This window comes from Tachypleus tridentatus, chromosome 9 (assembly GCF_004210375.1).
Source record: "Tachypleus tridentatus isolate NWPU-2018 chromosome 9, ASM421037v1, whole genome shotgun sequence".
Classification (NCBI taxonomy): Eukaryota; Metazoa; Arthropoda; class Merostomata; order Xiphosura; family Limulidae; genus Tachypleus; species Tachypleus tridentatus.
The window spans coordinates 4,406,591-4,429,757 of NC_134833.1; the positions used below are offsets into that span (position 1 = coordinate 4,406,591).

General features: G+C 29.4%; 1 protein-coding gene across 4 annotated transcripts in view; it reads left to right on the forward strand.

Moving 5' to 3' along the window:
- The window catches only part of LOC143224689 (serine/threonine-protein kinase Nek8-like), a 77,747-nt gene extending 54,837 nt beyond the window's left edge, over positions 1-22,910 (forward strand). For 3 of the 4 annotated variants that reach the window (XM_076452872.1, XM_076452873.1, XM_076452876.1), the window contains 7 exons: positions 2,562-2,681; positions 4,248-4,389; positions 8,433-8,561; positions 11,242-11,367; positions 14,403-14,491; positions 22,304-22,321; positions 22,544-22,910. In XM_076452872.1, coding sequence (XP_076308987.1) covers positions 2,562-2,681; positions 4,248-4,389; positions 8,433-8,561; positions 11,242-11,367; positions 14,403-14,491; positions 22,304-22,321; positions 22,544-22,547 — 628 coding nt within the window. In that variant the 3' untranslated portion in view covers positions 22,548-22,910. The remainder of the gene's footprint in view (positions 1-2,561; positions 2,682-4,247; positions 4,390-8,432; positions 8,562-11,241; positions 11,368-14,402; positions 14,492-22,303; positions 22,322-22,543) is intronic. The other variant, XM_076452874.1, reaches the window with a different exon arrangement.
- Positions 22,911-23,167: the final 257 nt, after the last annotated feature.

Consider the following 23,167-nt stretch of genomic DNA (forward strand, 5'->3'; position numbering starts at 1 on the left):
CAGACTGTTTAGTTAGAATATTGATATTGTGAATTTAATTCTTGCAGCTAATATACTTGTAGACTGTTTAGTTATATATAGTATTGACTTTGTGAATCTAATTTTTGCAGCTAATCTACCTGTGGACTGTTTAGTTATAGCATTGACTTTGTGAATCTAATTCTTGCAGCTAATCTCCTGAAGACTGTTTAGTTATATTATTGACTTTGTGAATCCAAATCTTGCAGCTAATCTATCTGCAGACTGTTTAGTTATATTATTGACTTTGTGAATCCAATTCTTGCAGCTAATCTACCTTTAGACTGTTTAGTTATAGTATAAACTTTGTGAATCTAATTCTTGCAGCTAATCTACCTATAGACTGTTTAGTTATAGTATAAACTTTGTGAATCTAATTCTTGTAGTTACTCCATCTGTAGACTGTTTAGCTATATATAGTATTTACTTTTAAATTTAATGTTGCAGCTGATCTACCTGCAGACTGTTTAGTTAGAATATTGATATTGTGAATTTAATTCTTGCAGCTAATATACTTGTAGACTGTTTAGTTATATATAGTATTGACTTTGTGAATCTAATTTTTGCAGCTAATTTACCTGTGGACTGTTTAGTTATAGCATTATTGACTTTGTGAATCTAATTTTTGCAGCTAATTTACCTGTGGACTGTTTAGTTATAGCATTGACTTTGTGAATCTAATTCTTCAGCTTATCTACCTGCAGACAGTTTAGTTATAGTATTGACTTTGTGAATCTAATTCTTGCAGCTAATCTATCTGCAGACTGTTTAGTTATATTATTGACTTTGTGAATCCAATTCTTGCAGCTAATCTACCTGTAGACTGTTTAGCTATATATAGTATTGACTTTGTGAATCTAATTCTTCAGCTAATCTACCTGCAGACAGTTTAGTTATAGTATTGACTTTGTGAATCTAATTCTTGCAGCTAATCTATCTGCAGACTGTTTAGTTATATTATTGACTTTGTGAATCCAATTCTTGCAGCTAATCTACCTGCAGACTGTTTAGTTATATATAGTATTGACTTTGAGAATCTAGTTCTTGCAGCTAATCTACCTGCAGACTGTTTAGTTATAGTAGTGACTTTGTGAATCTAATTCTTGCAGCTAATCTACCTGTAGACTGTTTAGTTATAGTATTGACTTTGTGAATCTAATTCTTGCAGCTAATCTACCTGCGAACTGTTTAGTTATATATAGTATTGACTTTGTGAATCTAATTCTTGCAGTTAATCTATCTGCAGACTGTTTAGTTATATTATTGACTTTGTGAATCTAATTCTTGCAGCTAATCTACCTGTAGACTGTTTAGTTATATATAGTATTGACTTTGTGAATCTAATTCTTGCAGCTAATCAACCTGTAGACTGTTTAGTTATAGTATTGACTTTGTGAATCTAATTCTTGCAGCCAATCTACCTGTAGACTGTTTAGTTATAGTATTGACTTTGTGAATCTAATTCTTGCACCTAATCTACCTGCAGCCTGTTTAGTTAGAGTATTTACTTTGTGAATTTAATTCTTGCAGCTAATATACCTGCAGACTGTTTAGTTATATATAGTATTGACTTTGTGAATCTAATCCTTAAAGCTAATCTACCTGTAGACTGTTTAGTTATATTATTGACTTTATGAATCTAATTCTTGCCTCTAATCCACCTGTAGACTGTTTAGTTATAGTATTGACTTTGTGAATCTAATTCTTGCAGCTAATCTCCTTAAGACTGTTTAGTTATATTATTGACTTTGTGAATCCAAATCTTGCAGCTAATCTACCTGCAAACTGTTTAGTTATGTATAGTATTTACTTTGTGAATCTAATACTTGCAGCTAATCTACCTGCAGACTGTTTAGTTATAGTATTGACTTTGTGAATCTAATTCTTGCAGCTAATCTCCTGAAGACTGTTTAGTTATATTATTGACTTTGTGAATCCAAATCTTGCAGCTAATCTACCTGCAAACTGTTTAGTTATGTATAGTATTCACTTTGAGAATCTAATTTTTGCAGTTAATTTACCTGCAGACTGTTTAGTTATAGTATTCACTTTGTGAATCTAATTCTTGCAACTAATCTTTCTGTAGACTGTTTAGTTGTTGATTGTGGAACTAATCCATCTGCAGACTGTTTGTTAGTGTATTGGATTTTGTGGATGTGAAAGGTGATGCTATAACACCCAATTGTTTGATTTTCTTTCCCATGATTTCTGAAAATGGTGATTGAGATTATCCTATAAGTGGGCAAATATAATATTATTTGTGATGTGGTAGAAAGTTGAATTAAGTGATATTGTGGAAGTACCTTGACATATGAATGAATTGAGTTAACTGACATTGAAAATGTATTTCAATCCATGAATAAACAACTTTTTGAAGGGATTTATTGAAAAGCTCAATGAATCTTTCAAATATATTTTATTTTATAATCGATTCCAAGTCGTATTAAGTATTAAAAATATGCTATTTAACATATGCTAATATAATTGAAGTGAGCATATTTATTCTTTGAATAATATTTTCTATTTTAATCAATTTTTTCCAGGAATCTTGCACAATATCTTTCTTCTCAGAAGACTAGGATTGAAGAAAGAGAAATTGTTTTTCTCTTTCATCAGATAGTTTCAGCAATACATCACTTGCATGAACACAACATTCTTCATAGGTATAGAAACACGTTTATGTATTTTAACTGAAAGAAAAATATTATAGTCTGGAGATTTGATGGTGTGTACGTTGAAGATAACTTTAGTTTGCATCAGAAAACATTGTTAATATTGGTATGTGAGAAGCCATGCACAGTAGGACAGTGAATTTACTTTCTTCTTTAAAGCATCTTTACATCTTGTGGAAATTTTATGAATTTTTTCTGGAGTGACAATTATTGAGAAGGAACAAAAGGTACTTTAGATATTAGAGAGAACTGTAGATGAATAGAAAGTTATCTAAACAAACATCATTGACATGTTTGTTTGATATAAAAGTAATGAAAATAATGATAAAAGTTGAGGAACTGTAAAATCGTCTTGTCTCTTGTATTGACACAAGTGTCATTAATTCTCTTACAACTAGAAAATAGTTGGTGGTTCTTGAGCAATGTAGCTTCTAGGGCTTGGTTTGGTTTGAATTTCGAGCAAAGCTATTCCAGGGCTATCTGAGCTAGCCGTACCTAATTTAGCCCAACTCTTGGGCTACTCTTTTACCAACGAATAGTGGGATTGACTGTCACATTATAACACCCCCATTGCTGAACGTGTGAGTATGTTTGGTATGACAGGGACTCGAACCTGCAACCATGAGATTACAAGTCAAGTGCTTTAACTACCTGGCCATGCGGGGCCAGGCTTCTGGGAAAAAGTTGAATTGCAACAAGATTTATTTGTGAAAATGTGGAATTACATTTTTGTGGTATTTATTTCTTATTTGTTGGAACTTTTGACCTTGTCTTCAAATAATTACATGTAATAAAGTTCATTAAATATACCAAAATGAACCATTAACTCCCTCATAAAATGTTCTTTGAAAATAAATGTTTTATCTTTTTATTTTGAAGTTTGAAATGAATATTTTATTTTCTTAAAAAAGTCACAACAAACATTCAGGTATCAAATCTTATGTTGACACCAACAATATAATTTATTTTTATCTCAAACTGATCTAATGGTCTTCAAATTTTTGAAAAAAAATTGTATGCCCTGAAATATTTATGCTTTTGTAATATTAGTAACATTAGTTTTTAAATAAAATATGTATCCTTATGTGGATGACAAACAGTAAAATATAAATTCTTATGAAATTTGCTTAAAAATCAGTAAAATATAGATATTATGAAATGTGCATGACAAACAGTAAACTAGAGATTCTTATAAAATGTACATGACAAGCAGTAAAATATAGATTCTTATGAAATGTGCATAACAAACAGTAAAATATAGATTATTATGAAATGTGCATGACAAACAGTAAAATATATATTTTTATGAAATATGCATAACAAACTCTTGTTTTAAACAAGTATTTAACATTAATATGCTTTGAAAGATATCACTGTATAAAGTTAATGTGTAGTGTAGAAGGAAGTTATTATTTGTGTAGAGTTAATGTGTAGTGTAGAAGGAAGTTATTATTTGTGTAGAGTAGAAGGAAGTTATTATTTTGAGTTGTCATTTAGTAATTTCAATTAATCCAGTTTTATTTTTACTGTGAAAAGTTTTTCTGTGTTTTCTCACAGAGATATCAAAACATCTAATATATTTTTGACAAAAGATGGGCTTGTGAAAGTTGGAGATTTTGGAATATCAAAAATGTTGACAACAAGAAAAGGAAAAGCTTACACATTACTTGGGACACCATACTATATCAGTCCTGAGATGGCAAGTATCTTTAGTTAATTAACTAAATATTTTTGTTTTTTTGCTGGTGTGACAGGTTGCTCTATTATGGGAATAAGCAAGCATAATTTGGGGCGATGAGACATCAGTTACAATAGATTTATTTAGAATCTTTGTTAGGCAGTTGCAAGTGAGTACACAAGTAAACCAACTAAAGGAAATTTATATTTAAAGCAAAATATAAATAGCACTGAGGCCAATTCACGATTTAACATTTATGTACTTTATGCATTAATATGAAGAATTATACTATCGTCAACATTTTTTAACGTTTCTTAGTTTTATAATGTTTGTAACTTTTACATCTTATCTACATTACATAGTTCACTTTAACAACTTTTACATTATACACATTGGTTCCTCAAGGCAATGTTAACAGTTAAGAGAAAGTAACAATTAGAACATACATGAAATTATGTAATGCAAGTCTTGCATATATATATAAATTGCAATTCTGTGTTCTTGAATATATCAAGAATTTAGCTGAAGAACAGGGAGAACTGAAAAACCTGAAATCCTCTGGAGTAACCTTAAGGTCAGAATACCCTGGGGACAGCCATGCTTTTGGTCCAGAGATATTGGTTTTTAAATGATTTGCAGCATAATTCATCCAAACTTAAATGACGTGAAGAGGTTACCTGTGTATACAGTTTCTCACCCTGTCTCATCTGTGTTTTTTGACTGGATTACAATTCTTGATACATTCATATGTGTGAACACATTTGTTTAGACTTACACAACTGTCTACTTAAAATCACTATATGTGAGAATCTCACTTCTCACTGATATGCAGACAATATTTTTTATAATGTGAGTTCTTCTTGACAAGTGAGTTCAACATTCGTTTATTTTTTTAGCATTTGCAACTAATATTTCTCAACATATCCAAAGGTTGATAGCTTGAATTATTCACAACTATTTCACAACGTATCCACAAGTGTATACCTTTACTTATTCACAACTAATATTTGGCAACATATCCACAAGTTTATAGCTTGACTCATTCACAACATATCCACATATTTGTAGCTAGACTCATTCACAACTAATATTTCACTACAGATATATCCACAAGATTATAGCTAGACTCATTCACAACTAATATTTCACAACATATCCTCAAGTTTATAGCTTGACTCGTTCACAACTAATATTTCACTACAGATATATCCACAAGTTTATAGCTTGACTCATTCACAACATATCCACATATTTGTAGCTTGACTCATTCACAACTAATATTTCACAACATATCCTCAAGTTTATAGCTTGACTCATTCACAACTAATATTTCACTACAGATATATCCACAAGATTATAGCTAGACTCATTCACAACTAATATTTCACTACAGATATATCCACAAGATTATAGCTTGACTCATTCACAACTAATATTTCACTACAGATATATCCACAAGATTATAGCTAGACTCATTCACAACTAATATTTCACAACATATCCTCAAGTTTATAGCTTGACTCATTCATAACTAATATTTCACAACGTATCCACAAGTTTGTAGCTTGACTTATTCACAACTAATATTTCACAACATATATATTCACAAGAATATAGCTAGACTCATTTACATCTAATATTTGACAACATATCCACAAGTTTGTAGCTTGACTCATTCACAACCAATATTTCACAACATATATATTCACAAGATTATAGCTAGACTCATTCACATCTAATATTTGACAACATATCCACAAGTTTGTAGCTTGACTCATTCACAACCAATATTTCACAACATATATATCCATAAATTTGTAGCTTGACTCATTCACAACTAATATTTCAGACATTTCCACAAGTTTGTAGCTTGAAATTCAAGTAAATATTCACTGTAGTCAAGCTTGTTTAAGCAGGTGTGTCAAATGCAACATTTCTCAAGCAAATGTTTTCCCACAGGTGTGTTTGATTGGCTAATTGTAAGAAAAAATTACTAAACTATGTATTAAAAGGGAAGGATAAATACTGAGAAGGTGAGACAGCTGAATTAGCTTCTTCAATGTAATACGGCAACTATGCTAAGTGTATAGATTGTGAAATGTAAAATGTTCTTTGTTAAGACACTGTGTCAATGAGTAACTTTATAAAGTGGAATGGTTCTGTGTAGAAAGTTGTTCCATTATTTGTAGTTCTTTGTAAAGCTTCATAACTGTTAAACAACTATTTAATCTTGTCAAACCTCTGCTGAGTGCCTAGTTTTTAATGCTCAAGTAAAAGTAATTATTCTAACTCTATTTCAACAGTTCTTCTTAACTGAAATTAATTTCTCTTCATTTCGTACATTTTTTCAGTATAATTTACACATAAAAAGTTTAAGATGCTCAAACTTAGATTTCTGTTAAGTTTTGAGGAGTTTCACCAGTGAAGAGTGTACTTTTGATTTGTAAAAACTGTCATTCTTTGACAGTACAGTTAGCCGAGTGTTTTTTCTCTCATGATTTTCCTTCTCTGATTGACAGTCTATGATTTTACTTCATATAGTCTGGACAAAGTGCAAATACCATTGGATAGAGCAGGCTATAAGCTGTTTAATTAAATATAAAATGAATAAAATAACATAATTTCATGTGAAAGTGATTAATTATAAGTGCTACAGGGAACAACAACACAATATATATTTGTTATAGCTGCTACAGGGAACAACAACAGAATGTATTAGTTATAGCTGCTACAGGGAACAACAACAGAATGTATTAGTTATAGCTGCTACAGGGAACAACAACAGAATGTATTAGTTATAGCTGCTACAGGGAACAACAACAGAATGTATTAGTTATAGCTGCTACAGGGAACAACAACAGAATGTATTAGTTAAAGCTGCTACAGAGAACAACAACGGAATGTATTAGTTAAAGCTGCTTCGGGGAACAACAACAGAATGTATTAGTTATAGCTGCTACAGGGAACAACAACGGAATGTATTAGTTAAAGCTGCTTCGGGGAACAACAACAGAATGTAGTGGAAAGATTTAAGAACAAACAAAGTACTTAAATATTTTGCTGTGTCTTTAGACATTCTTTTCATTTCTAAAAATGTTTTTGTATTAAATTATATACTTTTAAAAGAGCAGGAAATTTCCATGTTTATCAAGTATGACAGAAAACATATGGTAAATAAAATCCTTATTTACTGAGTATTATTTTCAAGATTATTGTATTTAGAACTCACATGTAAATAGTGAATTTTATTTTTTTTTAAATTTGTAATAGATATAAGTTGATCTCAACTAAGAATATTTATAAAGGTTAGGTCTAAAACTACATTGTCTTAGTCAGTACAATAACATTTTATTACAATGTGTACCTGGAAATGGTGACTACAACCCAGTTGGATAAAATATCAAAAGAAGTCTACTAATTAGTATCAGTAAAGCTGAATCTGACTAAACATGTAGGATGAACTTTCTGTTCAGCTTTAAATAAATTAAAATTCTAAAACAACAGGAGAGTTACTAATGTATTTACAAACAGTGTTTCACAACAGAATGTGGTTTTATCTTTCTTTTTTAAGAAAGTTCCCTAAATTGAAAGTTATGAAACCTGTATGTTTTGTTTTTTGTCATCTTTCTGTTTGTTTGGTGTCTCTTTAACTTATTATTTTAATCTAATATTATTAAAGTTTTTATTTAATTTTAATTTATATTTTTGTAAAATGCAAAAATAACAAACTCCACTTTACTATAACCTATTACTGTACTTGTATTTTCAGTCAGAAAATTATGTGTAATGTTGTGATGCAAATAATGAATGTAAAACATCAAGTGTTTTCCAGATATAACTTTTCCTTATACAGAATTTAGTTTCTGAAAGTGCTCAAGTTTCAAGATGCTTATTTTGTGAGCATTTACATTTTGGTTTTATGAATAGTAATATTTCACTATCAGATGGTTAATGATAGTTTAACCTTACTGTAGTATATGTCTGATTTATTTTATTAAAGGTAATAGTGTTTGATCTTCTAGTTTTGTATTTGAACTTGACATGATAATAAAGTTGTTCTGCAGTGTCAAGGAAAGCCTTACAATGAGAAATCTGACATTTGGGCTTTGGGCTGCATCCTTTATGAGATGGCTTGTCTTCATAAAGCATTTGAAGGTTCCAACTTGCCAGCTTTAGTGAGTAAAATAGTGAAGGTGGGCATATATGTTTTAGTCTTTTGTGTGAGCAGTTGAGTAACTAAATGGAGACTTTTCACAGATATATAGCTAACCCTAGCTGTGTGCCTTGATAACTTTCCTTTTAGTCTCATGAAATAGAATTTAAGAATATGATTTAAGCGCTTTTATTTAATGAACTTCCACCATCACAGTATCTGGGAGGTAATTATCTACCTGTTTCTTGTTGTGAAGGTACATACCCTCAATAATGGTTAATAACAGTTTGAGTATTCTTTAGGTGGTTGTTTGATGTTGTACATAATATCATAGTGAACTACATTCAGTAAAAGTATGTACCTTTCTTAATGTTTAATAACAGTTTAGTATTCTTTAGAAGGTTGTTAAATATTGTACATAATATCATAGTGAACTACATTCAGTAAAAGTATGTACCTTTCTTAATGGTTAATAACAGTTTAGTATTCTTTAGGTGGTTGTTTGATATTGTACATAATATCATAGTAAACTACATTCAATAAAAATATGTACCTTTCTTAATGGTTAATAACAGTTTAGTATTCTTTAGAAGGTTGTTTAATATTGTACATAATATCATAGTGAACTACATTCAGTAAAAGTATGTACCTTTCTTAATGGTTGTTGTGAAAGTTCTAACAGCTGTCTAAAATCAGCACTATAAGTCTTTTGCTTCTTAAGTTTTATATTTATGTATAGGTTTTCCTTTGTATGTAATTGCAGTAAGTCTGGCTTACATTGTATTAATGTTAGCAATAATCTAATAGGAATTAAACAAGAAATGTAAATTGTATTAGAATGTTATCGATCTTGGAAACTAAACAGTAAATATTTTAAAATACTTTGAACCTCATGCAGAGAGTTATATTTTTTTACAAATTGAGGTTGTTTAATATCAATTAAGCAAACAAAGAAATACTAAACCTATAGCACTGATATGTTATTTTTTACACATTTTCTTCAGTGTAACTTGCTTATATGAGTCTTTTAAAAATCAACCTGGAATTAACAATTATAATTGATTATTTTACTGTTTTTCAAATTATTTTAATATTTATTTCTTAGTTTTTCACAAATAATTCTTAGACTTTTTAGCAAACTGTTTCATTTATTACTTTTTTATTTTAACAGAATGTTTTGTTATTTTGCTATTTTTGTTTTAACAGAATGATATGTTTTTGTTAATTTTTTTTATTTAATAGAATGTTTTGTTACTTTGTTAATTTTTTTTATTTCAACAGAATGTTTTGTTATTTTGTTAATTTTTTGTTTTAACAGAATGTTTTGTTACTTTGTAATTTTTTTGTTTTAACAGAATATTTTGTTACTTTGTTAATTTTTTGTTTTAACAGATTATTTTGTTACTTTGTTAATATTTTTATTTTAACATAATATTTTGTTACTTTGTTAATATTTTTATTTTAACATAATATTTTGTTACTTTGTTAATTTTTTTGTTTTAACAATGTTTTGTTACTTTGTTAATTTTTTTTGTTTTAACAGCAAGTTTGGTTACTTTGTTAATTTTTTTATTTCAACAGAATGTTTTGTTACTTTGTTAATTTTTTGTTTTAACAGAATGTTTTGTTATTTTGTTAATTTTTTGTTTTAACAGAATGTTTTGTTACTTTGTTAATTTTTTTGTTTTAACAGAATGTTTTGTTACTTTGTTAATTTTTTATTTTAACAGAATATTTTGTTACTTTGTTAATTTTTTGTTTTAACAGAATGTTTTGTTATTTTGTTAATTTTTTTGTTATAACAATGTTTTTTTACTTTGTTAATTTTTTTGTTTTAACAGAATGTTTTTTTACTTTGTTAATTTTTTGTTTTAGCAGAATGTTTTGTTATTTTGTTAATTTTTTATTTTGGCAGAATGCTTTGTTAATTTTTATTTTAACAGAATGTTTTGTTACTTTGTTAACTTTTTATTTTAACAGAATCTTATTATTATTAATCTATTTTTTTTTAAAAACATTCATTATATTTTTTAGAAGTTTATTATTTATTTAAGTGTAAATGTTTATGGGTATGCATATTTTGTTGTTTTTGTTTTATCTATAAGCTGTTTTACATAGTAAATTCTTTTCTTAAAAATGTTTCTGTAGTTTCTTTTATTAATTTAACTATTCTCAAACAACATGATCCCTGCTGTTGGTTTTAAGATATTTATTTAACATATTGTAAATGTTTCTACTCTCTAGGTATTTGATTAATATTTGAGATAGATTTCTACCACTTTAATTATAATTTCAAGATAATTAATGAATAGAACATGATGTTAAGACTGTTGTCTCTGTTTACATTATTTAAAATTGAAACATTTAGCACGTAAACTTCTTTAGTGACGTTTATCAACATTTATGTTTTTCATTCTCTTTCACAGTATATTTAATGTTTCTGATCATAACATGTTAAACCTGGTTTACTCGGTACTTTTTAATAATTAAATTGGAGATGTAGTATTGAAATCAGAATTTAATAAATTAATTTTCTTCTTTTAATAATTATTGGTAATATTTATAAAATAGAAATTAAAGAATGTTATCAACTAGTTTATCCAAGCACTGGGAGCTATAGCAAAGCCCCAAGTCTTATAATTGTGTTAAAATATCTAATTAAGATAACATACTGGTTTTGTTAAACTTGCATACAATTTACGATTTTTTTTCTTCTGCAGGGTCAGTTTGCTCCTATTCGTGAAGCCTATTCAAATTCCTTCAATCAACTCGTTAAGGACTTGTTACAGAAAGATCCAGAGCATCGACCTACAGCCAAAGTGGTTTTACATTACAGATTACCAGAGGTAAGAAATCATTTATAAAGTAATTATTGTAAGGAAGGGACTTCAGTTTTCATACTTGTATAGTTTTACAATACAGATTGCCACAGCTAAGAAATCATTTACAAAGTAACTAATGTAAGGAAGAGACTTCACTGCTCATACTTGTGTAGTTTTACATTATAGATTACCAGAGGTAAGGAATCATTTTAAAAAGTAACTAATGTAATGAACATCCTTCAGTGTTCATACTTGTGTGGTTTTACATTACAGATTACCAGAAGTAAGAAATCATTTATATAGTAACAAATGTAAGGAAGAGACTTCCGTGTTTGTACTTGTGTAGTTTTACATTACAGATTACCAGAAGTAAGAAATCATTTATAAAGTAACTAATGTAATGAAGAGACTTCAGTATTAGTACTTGTGTAGTTTTACAATACAGATTACCAGAGGTAAGAAATAATTTATAAAGTGACTAATGTAAGGAAGAGACTTCGGTGTTTTTACTTGTGTAGATTTCTATGACATACGTGAGGTATGGAAATATATATATGTATATAAAGTAACATTACTTAGTGTAAGGAACACATTTCAATATCTTTACTTATGCAGTAATTTTATATAAGATGTTATCTGAGGTAAGGAAATATATATAAAGTAACATGGTTTATTTATGTAAAAAACAGACTTTAGTAATCCTAGTTTGTTCCATTTCAACAGCTAAGGGTATGAAAAATTCTAGTGTAGGAAGATTTTGTAATTTTGTTTTTATAATCTTTATTCTGGTCTATTATAACAAACTACCACTCTTTCGTATCGTGAGTTTTTATTGGTTATTTCTTAGACATGTAATATAAAATGAACAAAGCTTAGGGTGATTATCTGCTGGTTCTTCCTCTGTTAGAATTAAATGTTAAGCTCAGCATTTGTTTTTCATATATTTGTCTAACAATAAATTTAGTAGTTGTTACTTAACTTATGTTGGCCTTCCATTCTTTGTAACACTATTAGTACTTGATTTATCAGCTGTTTACTCATTGGTTTAAGAAAGTTATACACTAACAATATTTAGTGTTGACTATGACAACAAATTCTTGTGTGTTTCTTCTCATTTGTCATCAGTGTAAATGTTTATCACTCTCTAATTTGAAATTATTTTCAATAATTATAGGAAGCACCACTTGTATGTGACATAATTTGTTCACTTACAACACCAGAAACTTGGTTTTGATGCATGTGTTTTGAGTACAGAATAGGCACCTCATTGTGTAGCTTTGTGCTAACTTAAAAACAAAAGTATGACAGAAACATTATTGCCTTTCTTAATTATATTATGATGATAGTAAACAGATGAGTATTGTTTTTGAGCTTGTGAAGAGATGGGTGCTATCTTTGAACTAGTAAACAGATGGATACTATCTCTGAACTAGTAAACAAATTCTTACTGTCTTTAACTAACCTGCATGGTGCATTACATTTTAATAATATATGTTTAGGTCACTGTTTAGTTATCTTTAAAGTTGAAATATTTCATGTTCATGACTTAGTATTGTTTTATTTAGTTATTTTTAATGTATGCCATTTTAGTGGAATATTTTGTAATTAACGGTGTTGTTATATTGCTTACTATTAGAAAAATACTGAATTATTTGCATTTAGACACCTAAACTATTTAACAAAAATATTCGTGTTAGATACTCAGTATTGCATTACATTATTTGAATGTATTTTCTTTGATCATATCTATCAATAAAGGTTTCTGAATAAACAGATTTAGAAAAATAACAGTTCTTTAAGATGTATTTGTAAAGTTAAACTTTCATTTCAGTTACACATTTTGTACTAAAATCTGTTTATGAAAAATAATAACATCTTAATGATTTCAAGGACCATCAGTACAAAATAAATGAAATTCTGGTGTGTTCCTCTTGCACATATGATTTGATAATATTTGCCACTTTAAATAAAATTTAACATTATAACATCCAGGACCTTATTAAAGCAAAATAGTATTCTTTTTGCAGTAATATAGAATTTTAGACACTACTTTTCACTTGTTTTTATCAAGTGCTTTCTCTTCTTTCTAACAATTAAATCATATATTTGTAGATTGGAACATATTCCTAAATGGAGCTTTAATACAGCACTTGCTGGTTCTTTTATACAGTTGTGTACGTTTATGTGAAAAAATACACCACATTAAGTGAAAATATGTACCTTTCTTAATGGTTAACAACAGTTTGAATATTCTTTAGATGGTTGTTTAATATTGTACATAGTATCCTAGTGAACTACATTCAGTGAAATTATGTACCTTTCTTAATGGTTAATGACAGTTTGAGTATTCTTTAGGTGGTTGTTTAATATTGTACATAGTATCATAGTGAAGTACATTCAGTAAAGTTATGTACCTTTTGTAATGGTTATTAACAGTTTGAATATTCTTTAGATGGTTGTTTAATATTGTACATAATATCATAGTGACTACATTAAGTGAAATTATGTACCTTTCTTAATGGTTAATGACAGTTTGAGTATTCTTTAGGTGGTTGTTTAATATTGTACATAGTATCATAGTGAACTACATTCAGTAAAGTTATGTACCTTTTGTAATGGTTATTAACAGTTTGAGTATTCTGTAGATGGTTGTTTAATATTGTACGTAATATGATAGTGAACTACATTCAATGACAGTATGTACCTTTCCTAATGGTTAATAACAGTTTGAATATTCTTTAGGTGGTTGATTATTATTGTACATAATATAATAGAGAAAGTTACAATTCAGTAGGTTAGATGTTACAATTTTTTAAAAGATGATATCACACTGTGTGAATACAAAATTATATTTTAGTAATGTATCAAACAATAAAACTTCTAGATTCATATTTGAGAATGATTTCGACTTTTTGTATTTATTTTTTATTTCATTTACCATCCTTAAACTTTGAACCTTTATAAATATTTTTAAGTGTTTTAAAAGATTTGTGTTACATGAGTTATAAAAACATTTTGTAAGTTTTCAAAAGTTTTAATGTAGAAATGTATTGTTTTAGTTAAACAAGCAATTTGAATCAATAGAAGATGAAGATGATGAAGATACTGAAATGATTGTTGAGAAACAAAGACAAACAAATATACGGAAGTATGAATATTGATGGGCACGTATTTTCACAACTGTCTTTGTTTAGATATTCTCTGTGTGTTTTATTTTCTCTTTGTGAGGGAATACCTTATGTATATTGATATTTCCTGTAAGTATTAGAACACTTTAAATATTTGATAGACTATATGAGTTGTATATCTGCTTGTGCATGTACTAGGTCAGTGTTCTAATATTCCATAAGTATTAGTGTACATAATGTTGATATTCTATGTGAGATGCACTATTGTGCATATACTATAACAGTGTACTAATATTCTGTAAGTATTAGTGCACATATATGTTGATATTCTGTGTGAGATGTACTATTGTACATATACTATAACAGTGTACTAATATTCTGCAAGTATTAGTGCACTTAGATGTTGATATTCTGTGTGAGATGTACTATTGTAGATATACTATAACAGTGTACTAATATTCTGTAAGTATTAGTGCACATAGATGTGATATTCTATGTGAGATGTACTATTGTACATATACTATAACAGTGTACTAATATTCTGTAAGTATTAGTGCACATAGATGTGATATTCTATGTGAGATGTGTACTAATTTCTGTACATGTGATATTCTATGTACTATAACTATAACAGTGTACTAATATTCTGTAAGTATTAGTGCACATAGATGTTGATATTCTGTGTGAGATGTACTATTGTGCATATACTATAACAGTGTACTAATATTCTGCAAGTATTAATGCACATAGATGTTGATATTCTATGTGAGACGCACTATTGTACATATACTATAACAGTGTACTAATATTCTGTGAGTGTTAGTGCACATAGATGTTGATATTCTGTGTGAGATGTACTATTGTGCATATACTATAACAGTGTACTAATATTCTGTAAGTATTAGTGTACATAGATGTTGATATTCTATGTGAGATGCACTATTGTACATATACTATAACAGTGTACTAATATTCTGTAAGTATTAGTGCACATAGATGTGATATTCTATGTGAATTTCTTCTCTGTTTGTGGATATTCTACAAATGTGTGTTGATGTTCTATAACCATTGCTGTGGGAAGTAATTTTTGAGTGGTCAAAGTATTGCCACACGTAAGCAATGTAACACACAATGCTTGTAAAGATTGGCATTTATAGAGGAGTCTGGGCATATGCCTCCTACAAAAATACTTGATAATTTAATGTTGTGAGATTGAGCCATCATAACTACAAATACAGCATGCACAAAATATAATGTATTGAATTAAAAGAAGGAAGTTTTAATGCCACAAAAAATTAGTCAAGGCATGGGTGTTCTACGTCCATGTTATATATTAATATATTGTTTATGTACTACAAGGGTGTAGTGATATTCCATGTGAAGTGTCTGGTTGATGATGTACAATGGATGTTTGTATGTATTTGATTATTCTGTCTGTATTGTTTTCTCTCTATATATATGTATATATACCTGTGTATCGCATCATTTATGTACAATGGATGTATGTATGTATATAATTATTCTGTCTCTATTGTTTTTCTGTATATATATCTGTGTATTGCTTCATCTATGTACATTATCTCCTGCTAAGTCTATGGATAAAATAAATTTGAATAGTCCAGTCTCTCCTGCTAAGTCTATAAACTCTAAAATCCAATGTTTTGTTCTTCTCACACTTCAGTTTATTGGAATAATTTCAGCCACTGACTTCATTGATGATGAGCTGGATCCATTGTTAGCAGATACGTTCACTCTTTTTGGTTTTTCCATTTCTGTTGCCATTGGTGGCTTGCATTTCAGTGACTTCTACAAGAGGTAATAGTTCTGACCCTATTCACGGGTCCTGACACCAGACATCAGCCATTTGGTAACTTGGCTTCCAGATTCGATTTTATCTATATCCAAGGGTCCTGCTGCTGGGTCATATTTTCTGGGGTGGGCTACTTCCAAGAATTTTTGGACATCTGGTACCCTTAACCATGGCTCCACCCTTTTAGTTTGCCATGTTCCATTGGTAATGCCTTGGTAGCAGATCAAGTGTACTAATCCAGAAAGATTCTCCAGACAGGATAAATACTACATTGCTAGGTAGGAGATCAAGTGTACTAGTCCAGAAAGGTTCTCCAGACGGAATAGATACTACATTGCTAGGTAGCAGATCAAGTGTACTCATCCAGAAAGATTCTCCAGACGGAATAGATACTACATTGCTAGGTAGCAGATCAAGTGTACTAGTCCAGAAAGGTTCTCTAGACAGAATAGATACTACATTGCTAGGTAGCAGATCAAGTGTACTTATCCAGAAAGATTCTCCAGATGGAATAGATACTACATTGCTAGATAGCAGATCAAGTGTACTTATCCAGAAAGATTCTCCAGACAGAATAGATACTACATTGCTCGGTATTTGGAGAATCTTTCTGGATTGGGTCTCATTTTCTAACTGTAATTAGTGTGTTGGCTTTTCATAGGATCACTCAGCTACTGGCCCTTTGTTCTTGAGTAACACATCTTTGGACTTTGGTAGTAGATACATTTCATTAGGACAAGACAAGTTTACAATTCTAAGCTTTCTCTCCATGTCATATGTTATTTTGTTCCAACCCATTATCAGGCCCAGTTGATAGCACCAGTTTAGCTACTACACCCTGGTTTCTATTTTCATGGTATCTTCTGGAATGTCCACCTCTTCTACATTTTTTATGCTATCTCTGTTAAAGCAGCCATTATCTGTTAGGTACACACTCAGCTAACCAGATGCTTAAACTTCAAGCATAGATGTTATGTAGTCTTTCTCATGGCATTAGGGTTTGATTTCTAAGTTTAACATGTACATGCTTCAGTTTTTGCTCAGTTAGAAATGAATATTTATCAAAGGAAATAACACAAATATTGGAAAGATTGTATTGAGAAGTTGAACCCATTTTGGGCAGAAATGCCTTAATTCGTTTTTTTGATAGAGGTGTTTTGTATTTAACACATTTATCCTATTTAAGGTGACCTTGTTGACTACCATTCATTCAATTATCATATTGTTTGATTCTCCAGACTCCTCAAGTCAGTTTTGGTTCTTGATCCCAAATGACCATTTGATTTAACTGATGGGTATATTAAGGTTAGAGTACAGACACTTTTTCAACACTGGTTTGTAATTTGACTCTTAAATACCATGTATCCCTTTTACCTGTAGATTAATTTTTTTGTGGCTGCTGTAACATCACCAGTTGGAGAGACTTGTATTATTTGTTTACAGTCTGTTCTATAATTTTTTTCTCATACTTTTTTTTTCTTAAGACACTATCCAGCAGAAAAGAGGTTGAATCTTTTCTCTGATTCATTTGATCACTATGTTTCAATTCTATTTGTCTGATCAAATTTTAATCATGGTTATGTGCAGAGTGGGTATTGAAGGTTTGGTTAGCTTGTGTAATGCCTTTAGAGGATGAACAACAAATTTTTATTCTTGGCTTTCTTTGAAGGCAAGGAATCTTCTATGAGTCATGTCTGATCACATTTGTCACATCTCCATGCCCTTAGCAACCTTCTTCAATTGTTTGTTGATGGTCATTGTGCAAACTTTGATGTGGGCCTCCCTAATACTTTTATATCATATTATTTGCATAATATGACAGTCTCTTCATCTGCAGGTTTTCACCTACCCCTCTGTAGCTATTTTAACCATTTCTGCTGGATTGTATAGAGGGGTAAGTATTTTCATTCTACTTTTCAGAGTCTTATACCTTATTTTCACAAGATCTCCAGTGAGTGTTGTTCAAGCAAGTGTTATTTTATTGAACCAATTCCACTAGCAACCAATGTTTCAACTGCAACAGGCTTTGTAGAAATGAGGTGTTCCATAAGGCTATACAGGAGCTGACAAATGGTATTATTGCACAATGTTGAAGAATTGCCATTTATGGACTCGTGTGGGTAAAGCATGAATGGATCCTGCTAGTCCTTTCCAATCATCAGACTGAATAAATTGGGGTTGATTTGCTTTTAGAAATTTAGAAAACTTTCTTCATCTATTGCACTGTTTCTATAGTACTATTCCTTAGGACTATCCAGAGCCCATTATCCTACAACTTTGTTCACCTATTGCACTGTTTCTATAGTACTATTCCTTAGGACTCTCCAGAGCCCATAATCCTACAACTTTGTTCACCTATTGCACTGTTTCTATAGTACTATTCCTTAGGACTCTCCAGAGCCCATTATCCCCCATATTTTACTAATGGAGTTAGGAATCCTCATCTCACCCATTTTCCAATCACTGGAGTTGTGGACAGAGGATTTTCCTCCAGTGAATTCATCTTCTCTTGTAGAAGAGGGCAAAATTGGAAGTGGCCCTCTTATCCAAATTCTTTGATGTTTTTCCCAAATGTTGGTAGGAATGTCACAAGCCTACATGAGAATCTACTTATAATACCAGTTCAGATTTAATGATCCACTATCTGTTTAGGGTGTGCAATACCCTTCTGTTTGATCAGTATAGATTAAATATCTTGTTCATGAAAAAGGGTTAACTATCTCCTCATAATTCAAAATATGGAGCAATCCCACGCTGGGTCTTTGATTGAGTACAGTTGTTTCACGTTCTTCCCATAATTCTGGGTGCAAGTGGAATGTACCTTGCACAAACAGTTGAGGAGTGAGGATGAACATTCATAATTCCAGACTGGATGAGTTCTGTTTCCTTTAATTCAGTAAGGCATACAAAATCACCTCATTGCAAGGCTGGGATGTTGCATCTTAAGCTTCCTCAGGTGGAGAAAGTTTATCTGATTTGATGTTGCTAACTTTGATGTCATGATTACAGTAGCTCGTAATGCACCATTCTATGGCTAAAGGTTGGGATCCACTCAAAAGAATGTATATATAATATTGTCATCTACTTGCCTAAGCTACAAACATGGGACGTAGGAACCAAGATCAAAAGTAGTGGAACCTCACCTCAGCCGTCTGGTTGAGGTTGGCTTATAGTGATGACTACTCATGTACTACACCCCCCTTTGAAACAGGAACTGAGTATATCTGCTATGGATGTAGTGTGGGTCCCCTACATAGGTACCACTATCTTGGTACACTCTTCATCTGTGCTTATTCTTTCTGTACAAAAAAGGCAATTATTGACCACTTCACCTTCTTAATGTGGGATTCTAGTATAAGTAGTATAAGTTAATATCTTCCTCAATTGAAAGTGTATTTCTCATAGTATATAATAAATTGTATTTCTAACACTACTTACTAAATTATATTTCTAATACTACTTACTAATTATATTTCTAATACTACTTACTAAATTATATTTCTAATACTACTTACTAAATTATATTTCTAATACTACTTACTAATTATATTTCTAATACTAGTTACTAATTATATTTCTAACACTACTTACTAAATTATATTTCTAATACTACTTACTAATTATATTTCTAATACTACTTACTAAGTTATATTTCTAATACTACTTACTAATTATATTTCTAATACTAGTAACTAATTATATTTCTAATAGTACTTACTAAATTATATTTCTAATAGTACTTCCTAAATTATATTTCTAATAGTACTTAATAAATTATATCTCTAATACTACTTGCTAAATTGTATTTCTAATGCTACTCACTAAATGGTATATTGATACTAATTAAATTGTGTTTCCAATACTACTTATAAAATTGTGTTTCCAATACTACTTACTAAATTGTGTTCCCAATACTACTTACCAAATTGTGTTCCCAATACTACTTACCAAATTGTGTTTCTAATACTACTTGCTAAATGTGTTTCTAATAGTATTTACTAAATTTTATTTTACAATACCAGATACTAATTTTTTTTCTAATAATACTAACTAAATTGTATTTTAATAATATTTATTAACTTATATTTTAATAATATTTACTAAATTGTATTTATAATAACATTCACTAAATTGTGTTTTAATACTATTTACTAAATTGCATTTCTAATACTACTTACTAAATTGTTTCTAATGCTACTTACTAAATTGTATATCTAATGCTACTTACTAAATTGTATATCTAATGCTACTTACTAAATTGTATTTTAATGCTACTTACTAAATTGTATTTTAATACTACTTACTAAATTCTATTTTTAATACAACTTACTAAATTCTATTTCTAATATCACTTACTATATTGTATTTTTAATACTCCTTACTAAATTTAATTCTAATACTTGTTACTGAATTGCATTTCTGATACTACTTACTAAATTGCATTTCTAACACTACTTAGTAAATGGTATATCTGATATTACTTATTAAATTGTGTTTCTAATACTACTTACTTGATTGTGTTTCCAATACTACTTACTAAATTGTGTTTCTAATTCTATTTACTAAGTTGTATTTCTAATATAACTTGCTAAATTGTGTTTCTAATACTTCTTAGGAAAATATATTTCTAATTGTACTTACTAAATTGTATTTCTAATTGTACTTACTAAATTGTATTTCCTATACCACTTACTAAATTGTGTTTCTTACACTACTTACTAAATTGTTTCTAATTGTACTTAGTCAATTCTATTTCTAATATCATTTACTAATTGTATTTCTTATACCACTTAATAAATTGTATTTCTAATACCACTTTTTAAATTGTATTTCTAATACCACTTTTTAAATTGTATTTCTAATACCACTTTTTAAATTGTATTCTTTGTACTTACTAAATTGTATATCTGATACTACTTACTAAATTGCGTTTCTAATACTAGTTACTAAATTGCATTTCTAATACTAGTTACTAAATTGTATATTTCATACTTCTTACTAAATTGTGTTTCTAATTCTACTTACTAAATTGTGTTTCTAATATAACTTGCTAAATAGTGTTTCTAATACCACTTAGTAAATTCTGTTCAAAATACCACTTACTAAATTATATTGCTAATACTACTTACTGAATTGCATTTTGAATACTCCTTACTAAATTGTATTTCTAATACTTGTTACTAACTTGTATTTCTGATACAACTTACTAAATTGTTTGTCTATTAGTACTTACTAAATTGTATTTCTGATACTACATAGTAATTTGTATTTATAATACTTCTTACTAATTTTGACACCCTCGTGGTGAGTATTATTGAAAATACATTTTGAATTTAGAAACTGTAAACTTTTATTCTTAAACAAAGGAAATAGAAATTATTTTAAAATAATTTAAATAAAGATACATTTGTTTACAACACCTTTTACACGTTTTCCATTTTTTTATCAAAATCATAAGAGACACAAGCAGTATATTTTTATAAATTAAAAAATACAATCAAATTGATTTTATATTTAACTACCTATGGTATCTAACATGATTAAACCACTTGATATTAAATGATTATATCCATTTATATTGAAGTTCCCTGAAAAATAGAACTGTAATACATGTGTATCTAATATGAATCTGTTACATTTCATGAATTAAGATCTAAAACTACTGATTATATGGAATATTTATAAAGTTACAAAATTTTAAATTACTAATTATTTATCAATTTTTAAATTTTACAAGCTAAGAAAATGAAACTACTGATTACATGGCACAGTGTTTGAAACTAACAAGCTAATATTTAAAACTACTGATTACATGACACAGTGTTTAAAACTTACAAGCTAATATTTAAAACTACTGATTACATGGCACAGTGTTTAAAACTTACAAGCTAATATTTAAAACTACTGATTACATGACACATTTATTTAAAGTTTAAAACTACTATCTGTATGGCATATGGTTATTTAGCATATATTGTTTCAATGCCATTAATCATGATCTTATGAAATGTTTTTATTTCAGCCCACTCAGGCACCATAGGTGAGAAACGTTTCTTCTTGAATTGTTGTACTTATTTAATTTGTTTACTGAACAGTTACTGATATAATATATGCTGTATTTTTGTAATAATATCAATTATATTCCAAATGGCTCTCTTCAATTATTTAATGTGTTTACTGAAAATATTATTTAAATAATTTATTCTGGATATTTATAAAGTTTCTTATACCTTTTTCTAATTGTTTAAATTTTCTTCATTAGGTGATATTAGAATCAACTGGACATATATATCTGTTTGTATATGTGTCTATATAAACACAAAAATACATATACTCTTCAAAACAAGAAACGCAAAAGGGATATTTTTTTATTTTAAAGAGAAATATATGTAATAACGTTACAAGCTCAGAGTATGTGATGTTACACGTGTTAAGGCACTGATTATCAGACCAAAATGACAATAAAAGTTGTGCACTTTGAAAATGGAGGAAAACATCGGATTTTTCGCCAAAACGCATTCGTGTCCAATAAATTTGTTTGAGAAATTTGCATGTTCTGCACGTGCAACATGTGCAAAATACCTATAAAAGTGACGGGTTCTCAGTTTCCATAGCTCAGTATTAAGCCACCGACACGCAATACAGTTACGCCAAGACTGACAGAAGCACAACGCAACAACGCCATTGGTTGCTTGGAAGCAGGCGAATCTCGATCAGATGTTGCCAGAACTGTGAATGTCGACCCAAGCACCATCACAAGGCTATGGAATCGTCACCAACAACATGGATCAACTTGTGACCGTCCACGATCTGGCAGACCTCGTGTGACCACGCCCGCACAGATTCACTACATCCAGTTACATCACCTTCAGGATAGGACCACCAC